Source organism: Cupressus sempervirens, chromosome 6 (assembly GCF_028749045.1).
Source record: "Cupressus sempervirens isolate cs-2001-9-10 chromosome 6, ASM2874904v1, whole genome shotgun sequence".
NCBI classification, from domain to species: Eukaryota; Viridiplantae; Streptophyta; class Pinopsida; order Cupressales; family Cupressaceae; genus Cupressus; species Cupressus sempervirens.
Genome location: NC_143123.1, coordinates 94,150,551 through 94,159,174, shown reverse-complemented (window position 1 = coordinate 94,159,174; position 8,624 = coordinate 94,150,551). Strand labels below are relative to the sequence as shown.

General features: G+C 34.3%; 2 protein-coding genes across 2 annotated transcripts; both read right to left on the bottom strand.

Annotated features, from left to right (window-relative positions):
• Positions 1–367: 367 nt before the first annotated feature.
• On the bottom strand, positions 368–1,385 carry LOC149551378 (uncharacterized). Its single transcript, XM_089790089.1, has 3 exons — positions 1,056–1,385; positions 812–960; positions 368–704 (listed from the first exon to the last, which is right to left on the bottom strand). Exons 1-3 carry the CDS (start codon positions 1,383–1,385, stop codon positions 368–370), a joined length of 816 nt encoding a protein of 271 aa, XP_089646215.1.
• Positions 1,386–3,017: 1,632 nt separating this feature from the next.
• On the bottom strand, positions 3,018–4,165 carry LOC149551377 (uncharacterized). Its single transcript, XM_089790088.1, has 4 exons — positions 4,137–4,165; positions 3,540–4,059; positions 3,231–3,456; positions 3,018–3,136 (listed from the first exon to the last, which is right to left on the bottom strand). Exons 1-4 carry the CDS (start codon positions 4,163–4,165, stop codon positions 3,018–3,020), a joined length of 894 nt encoding a protein of 297 aa, XP_089646214.1.
• Positions 4,166–8,624: the final 4,459 nt, after the last annotated feature.

Here is an 8,624-nt window from a genome sequence, read left to right as displayed (position 1 = left end):
AAAGCACATGAAATACCAACTAAAATGGATATACTATCATACGAAATGAAACTCAAGTACAATCCAACCAACTATAAAATGAAAAGCACATTCATAGATGAAATAAATAACCATGTAAGAAACTGATATTGTTAAAGACAACAACACATAAAATAGGAAAACGTTGTTGTCGATGTAGTGTTGTCATGTCAAAAATAATCACGAATACTGCTATTTTGTGACAGTGAATGTAGTGATGTCATGTCAAAAATACGATTGTTAAAACATCAAAAAAACATTTTTTGTGATAGTAAATGTAGCGCTGTCATGTCAAAAATAATCACATGAAATGTAAGAATAGTCTCAAGAGTTTTAATCCATGCTCAATCTATAGTCCCCCAAACTTCAGCTGTACATATCTCGCTCTCTCCCCTTCAATCATTCTTAGGAATCCTCTGGCTCTTGCGCTTTCAAGCAAAAAGCTATCAAAAGCTTGTAGCATGATATCTTCACTAAGATCAGGTATAACTTTGAGGGCATCATACACTTTATCATAAAGTGAATCTAAGTGTCCTTCATCCATTCTGATATTTTGAGTTTCCTTCAGACCAGCATTTAAACAATTGATAGCATCAGATATAACATCCATGGAACCAACCATGCTGACCTTCTTTCTCTTTGCCTTCCTTGATGTTGTTGGTGACACAAATTGTTTGCCAGTTGCACTAGATTGATTAGAAGTATTCATGTCATTATCTAAATCAGTAGTATTATCCATTTTTGTATTATTCATTGCTGCATTAAAGTCCCCATCATCATCTAAATCAGCCACCTCATCCATAAAAAGTTCCCTTCTTCATTGTCATGCACTGTTGCAGTTGTTGTCCCTTCAGCTATGTCATTGCCCACAATGCAGGCTAACTCATTGAAATACTGAAATGGCCGCCTCTTATAAAATTTTGCATTTTTGAAATCTTTTCGCTGCATGTTGGCATAATCAATGAATTAGTTTTTGAGTAAATACTATATAAGATAACTTATACTTTAAATCATAAGAATTTGAAATAACATATTACCTTGAGAAGCTCATCCCAGACACTTTCATCAGCATCCATACATTGAGTGGCCTCATTCCATGTGAAGCCACTTGTATTTTTTAATTCTTTCATAACTCTATAGGCAAGCTTCCATGTTTTCAACTTATTTTTGAAGTTATCTTTTGATAGATGAAGGTTCAATTCTGCATTGAACTTCCTTTCGATAGCAGTCCACATATCTTTTCTAAATCCACCCTCTCCTTTTCTACCAAGGTTGACTTTCTCTTGCAATAATTCCATGTTCCATTTCCCGTGTCCATAATACCTTCCTTGAACAAGAAGGTACATGGGTTGAACAAATTTCTCCATCCATGCTATTGACCAAAATTACAACTTTGAATAATGAGTCAAAATTGCATTAAAAAAATTGTAATCTCAGTCATGTTTTACTTCCAAATGCACGAGTCCTAAAACAAAAAAGCCGTCCATAAACCATATAAAAAGACAGTACACCAAACTTACAAGGTTTCTTGTCACAGTATGTTTGTAGCAGAACATATAAAAAGACTACTAGGAATAAGGCTCATAGCCAATGAAAAATAAGAGAGTAAATATGAATAAAATCATTTTAATAGGAAATCTTTCTTACACCATAGATTAAAAAGGGAATGCACAATGTCCAAAAAAGAAAACTAATATAGACGTTGAATTATGAGAAGACTGAATTGGTTTCCTCTATCAAGTCAAATAACATATAATAAACTTGCTCTTAATAAACCTGTTCATTAGATTGCACAAATTAGAAGATGGAAGAATATAAGATCTACTGTTTTGTCATCAGTCTATAAAAAGCATTGGTTGTTGCTGATCGGATGAAGATTTATGCAAAGAACTTACAATGTGATTTTGAGATATCACAGAAACATGTGAACAATGCAAAGAACTTATTATGGACACTACATGTGAACAACACAATTTCAAGATATCACAGAAATCTTGTTGCTTGACATCATTAAAACATGTCACTTCTAAATATCACAATTTCAAATATGGAACAACACACACACATTATTTAAATCTCTCATCATCTCTACATGTGAACAACACAATTTCAAGATATCACTGAAAGCCTTCCTATTTTGTATGTTAACATCTATAGTAGAACAACAAGACAAATACATGTAAACAGCAGGACAAATACCTGTGAACAACACAATTTCAAGATATCAGAGAAAGCCTTCTTGTTTTATATGTTAACATCTATAATAGAATAGTAGGACACTACATGTGAACAGCAGGACAAATATATGTGAACAGTAGGATGAATACATGTGAAAAAATTGAGATTACTAAGTACATGTGAACAACAGGACAAATAGAACAAGACACAAATCACTTACATGTGAATAGCTGTTGAAAAAAAAATACCATTACTGATCCATCATCAAGACAAAAATAGTTCACAAGATTTAAAATAGTATTACAGAAGTTACCTTTAAAACATCACTGCATTATACAAGTTATATTTAAAACATATCAAGCCAAGAAGACCACAAAGTCATATTACAATTGACAAGAAAATAAATGGCCACCCAGTTCATGTAGCAATGTTTGATCTAAAACGTTCACTAAAAAAGTGCAATGTTCATGTTTTCTTTGACAAAACTATGCATGAGGTCTATAGTCTTCCCACATTCTTCGTGCTATCTCATCTCAGAATTTTCCCCAATCATCTCTATCTCGCTGAGTCATTCCATACGTCTCAAGTATTGGTACATTTATTGCATTGCGATCATCATCCTCATCAATTTTGATTTCAAGTGGAACACCATCCTCTATTGTAATGTAGTTGTGTAGAATGCAACATGCTAAAACAATCCTAGTTTGTGTCATGATTTGATAAGATGTTGCATGCCTCAAGATAGGAAAACGCTGCTTCAAAATTCCAAATGTACACTCAATTATATTCCTAAGCGAGGAGTGTCGGTGGTTATATAACTCCTATGGAGTGTTTATTGGGTTTTCTCTAGAAAACTCCTTTGAATGATAACGTGTAGACCGAAAAGGGGCAAGAAATCCTGGTACATTTGGATATCCAGCATCCACTAAATAAAATTTTCCTACAAAAATGCACAAGTTGGGTTACTTTTATAATCATTACCTCATTTATCATAAATGTGACTTTATAACCATTTACAAGATGATTTGACATACCAGGGGGAACTACTAGTGGATCTACTCTTGAGAGAGCTGAAGCAAGAACACGATTATCTACAGCAGACCCTTCCCAACCAGCAAGAATGTATTGAAACTTATAATCAAATGAACACACACCCAAAACATTTTGTGACAAGTGACCTTTTCTATCACGATATTTAGCTTGTATATCCACATCAACAGTAACTGGTATATGGGATCCATCAATTGCTCCAATGCAATCCTATAATAACCACTAGGATGTTCAAATGTGCAACAATATGATTAAATGTAAAAAAAACAAATATGTGGCACTATGAAATTTACCTTGAAGTATGGATCAAAAAGATCCTTCCCAAGAATCTCTGTAGGAGTGTTAGGACTGGGGGGAACCAGATAATCAGCATGGAGACTTAAGATACCCTTCAACACTCTATGGAAATATCGACTAACTGTCTCTCCTGAGTGACCAAAGTTGTGAGCTATCTTACGATTTCTCAAATTGTGGCCAAGGGTATGGAGTAACATTACTAGTTGTTCCTCTACCATTATATTTAGTGTATCCTCAATGCTTCCTTTTTGCCTTAGAATATTGGCTAGTTTAAAGAAAGATCCTCTGCTCATACGAATTTGATCATGACAATCTGTCTCATTGGAGTGGACAATTCTCTTATAAAAAGGAATTTCATCTCTTTGGCGCTTATGCCTCTCTCTTCTACCTTCTTGTGCAGATTTTGCTATGACTACTGCAAGGTAGGCAAGAATAGCAACAAGAACATGAATAAGCCTAGTCTTCCTAACAATGACTGCTTGGATTCGTATATCTTTAATAGGAGCCATCAATAACCTAAAAATAAGCAACAAATGATATCAGAGACACTTAAACTGCTCATAGTTTAGGAAAATTAGGATGACTTAGCTTACAGCTGCCCAAAGGGATCAACAACACCCATACAGAAACTAAGGATTAAAGAGTTATTTTATAAATTTATGTTAGTTGGACTTATGAGCCACGCGCATGGTTAAGAAAATATCTATTTTTGGGGGTTTAAAATGCAACATTGTACTTTTTCATTAGAGACAAGGAAAAGTCTCTAAACTTGGAACCTAAATCGGTAACCAATCTGATAAGTTGTAATTGAAGATTGAAACTTCTTAGGCTCCATATACAATTACAAGTGTTCCTATCAAAGGAATCTCATTTGATGACTCAACAAAGAAAGGAGTTATCAAATATATTCCTTAATGTATCACCAATGAAAGATTAATTATCACAGAGTAATATTTAACTAATATAACAATCAAAATCAATTAAAAAAAATCAACCACATATAAATGTCAAGTGACTATATGAACTACGGAGTAATATTAAGTTTCCCACAACAACAATAATTATTTATGGAGAAGTTAATGCTTATCAAGCCAATGAATTAATCTCTACCTAGTACCAATGTATATTTCAATGTCAGAAACTGAGATGACAACTTTGAAACCTAACATGGCAAAAACTACGTCATTGATTAATCAAAATTCCTACAATGATCGACAATGGTAAACAGGTAGAACTTGAATTAATGCATCCACCCATAAAAAATAAAATAGTATATATTCCCAAATCCCCCACAGATTCAACAGTTCCAGATAGATACTTCTAAAGCATTTGTCATCTTTAAAAAATGGCCAATGGATATCACAGAATGGGGAGTAGAAGCCATGAGTACTCATCAAATTCTACTCAGGTTTTGGGTGCTACAGCCCTAGTCACAAGTGGGCTAACTGTGTTGTTTCTGGCAGGCTTCACTGTTGTTACCCTCCTACTTTTGGCCCCTGTATTCGTCCTTTTAAGCCCCATTTTGATACCTCTAGGAGCCCTTCTATTTGGGACAATTTTAGGGCTTCTCTTCGCTATCTGTTTTGGGCTGTATTTAGTTTTTGGGGCTAAATGGCTGCTACGGTATGCATCATTTATACATTGTTGAGAACAACATCTAATCAAGTTATCCCATAAATACTATTATGAATCCCTTCTATTTGGGACAGTTTCAGGGCTTCTCTTCGCTGTCTATTTTTGGTTGTATTTACTTTTTGGCAAAGCTCATTGGTCAGTCAATAATATAGAAAAACAAAAAATCATAGGAAAGAGTCCATTTAGCAGGTAAGCTCCTAGTGTTTATTTAAATTTGACATATATATATTTCTTGCTTAATGCACCCAATAGAGGTGAAATAGGATTAGTACTCTATGAATTCATCTTGAATGAATTTGGTCAATTGTAGGCGAATTTGATCAAACTTTGTCTCACTAATTTTTGGATATCTTGCACACATTGTTTGGTGAAGTTTAAGTACTATCTAAAAATAAATCCGTGTCCTAGAGTCTCACCATCAAGAATCATTTTGTTGAATGCACAAAGTCAGTGGAAAGGAATCTTGTCGTTTCCCAGATTCTCAGGAGGCAGAGTTCTACAGTTGCGATATTTTAGCTGTGCATAAGGTCAGTGAAAAGGAACATTCTTCTAAGCATCTAACAGACGTTCATGCTACCAATTAGCCCTTGTGCACATATGCTAGGGTACCTCATAAGTCCAATTGCTATGTACTTGGTCATTGGCTGTGTACTAGGAGATTATCATTATATATACAACTATTTCAGCAACATGTGATTTGATTATGGTCTAGGAAATGCTTTCTTGATGTTTTGAAATCAGTATTCTTTTTTTACTTAACAAAATCCAATGTACTTGGGGATTGTCGAAAATGTTTTCAAGTCATATTTGGTTATGCAAAAAAATTGCAAACCATCTTGGAAACTCACGGTCAATATATTATTCGAAAACCTTTGACTGCCCATAGGACTGCCAAAAATGTCCCCAGTTCTCCTGGTTTTATATGGTGTGGACCACAATGTAACCCTAGAATATTTAAATATTATTAAAATATGCATTCATGTTGTTATGTGCCTTAACTAAACTAAGCCTAAGACATTCTATTATTTCATCATCTCATGAAAATTTATTTTTTCTCTACAGTCAGTGGACATTTCATTGTTGGATTTGTAGTTTGCAGAGTTGCATACATACTAGCCTAAGTATATTGATATTTGCAGGGTTCATAGGGTTTCATTGTTTGGCTCAAGTGATCAATTTTGAAGATTTATTATTTATTCATGATTATTCTGAAAAACCATTTTTAGCACATTGATCTAAAAAACCATTTCTAGCACATAGCAAGCGCTTTTTTCATTAATCAAATTTTGAGAGATAGAAGACTTAGTAGATTTCCTAGTATCCATGCTGAATATTGCAGAGCAATTGTTTATTAAACAATTTTTTACAGATAGAAGACTTAGTGGATTCCCTAGTATCCAAACTAAATATTGCAGAGCAATTGTTTAGTACCAACAAAATGAATTTCTTAAAGTTTTAGTCAGAGATGTGCTTGAGTATGCTGTTAGAAAATAGAATGTGAAGTTGTGAACAGATTGAGACTTAGGTGTTGCTCTTGTGTGGAATTCTTCGGCTGTGTGAAATTAAAATTTGAACTCTCATTTTATATATTTAATCGTACATTCTATGATGATTCAATGAATAATCATTAATTTAAAGATTTTAGATTAATAAATGTTATTATGTTGCTATTAAAAGCTCAAGAGTCAACAAAGTGATTATTAAAAGCACCATTTTTAATGATAAATAATGATAATGAAGTGTTGAAGAGATGCGATCAAAAGTTTAAGTATAAAGAGATGCAAATAGAATAGATAACTACTTGGTTAACTTATGGAAGAGGTGGTATGATTAACTGTGAAAGGAGGTATGTCTCTTCCAATGTGTCCTATCATCTGCAGCATAAGATATAGGATGCCAATATCATCTTTCATTCCATCATAACTGAATACATATATATTACTCTTTTTTCTCTTATCCTATTAGATATGCTCCTTTTAGAGCCAACAGCCTGATCGGCTTACTGGTGCAATTGCAAATAGAATATATTAGCTAAGATGGCATCTAAGGGATGACACAGTCAAATTGTATATAGAGAAAGCATCCCAAATCCAACTGCTTTCTTGACCACGCCATGAAGGCCAAGAAGATCACGGTTTGTTCTATTGTTTCCTGTGACAACAACTTTTGTATTCTTTGGAAGCACAGACAACTCTAAATCTTCCTCTACCCCATCACCACACAATGGAGAGAGGATGCACCCCTCAACCTGCATTTACCTCCAACTCAGATTATCAATACTATCAAGATTCTTCAACGGCAATCCTACTCAAGAAGAAAAAAAAGGCCCCCTCTCCTCCCTCCCCTCCTCCCTCCTATCAATGATAAGAATAATCTCATCTACAATACATTACGAAAGCATTTACAAAAGCCCTTCTCTTGTTCACTAACTGCTTCTATGTTCTAATCAAATACTTTCCATTGCATAATGTATTTCAAGAAGTAGATATCGCAGAGTTCTATAAGCAATAAATATCAATTTTCTATTTCCATTATAAATCAGAAAGACAAGAATGTCAAAATATTTGATTTACTGTCTCATTATTGTAAACCCAAAAACAAAGACAAGAAAGTTAGAATATGTAAACCCAAAAACAAAGACAAGAAAGTCAAAATATTTGATTTACCATCTCATTATCATATCGATATAATGTCCAACTTTTTTGGTACCATAATCATTGTAACACATTTCTCTACATCAGCCCCATTCCCCTTTAAAGACTGCTGAACTTGACATATTCAATTTCATCTCCGAAAATCACATAGGATAGAATTTTTTTACATTTATATTTATTTAATTTTGTCTCAGTGTTTCTTCTCATAATCCCCCACACACCCGAAAGAAATCCCAAACCCAAACAAAAGGAAATCATCTCACCCGTATTCGTAAACAATGAACAATCTTAGAAAGAAAAACAAACATCAGATCTACCTATGGGAAAAGATCTAATGGAGCTGCATTAGGGCCTCAAGATGCATCCCCCTCTAGTCTAATTTATAGGGTTCCAGAATCTTTGTTGAGGGAAGACATGTCTCAGCAGTTACACCATCCTCAAGTCCTATTCTTGGGTCTTTACCATTTCAAAGTTAAGGAGGGATCATCTATCTAGAAAGAATCCCTGAAGTCAAAAGTGGCAAGAGATAGCTTCCATAGAGCATCCTCTTAACTAGAAATGATATCATCCTCTGATGACATATATTGTGAAGGATATGCTCAAGATGGAAAACCAGCTACCATTTTGGGCCTTGGAAGAAATCAGGCTGGATATTGAGGACTGGGTTGAGTCTGCATTGAAAAGCTTATCCCATCATGACACTAAACCCTAGCATATCAGGACTTTTTGAAAATGAGAATAGCCTAATAAAAGCTGCCCACGAACTATGTTTCCACTGTGTAGTCCTTACGC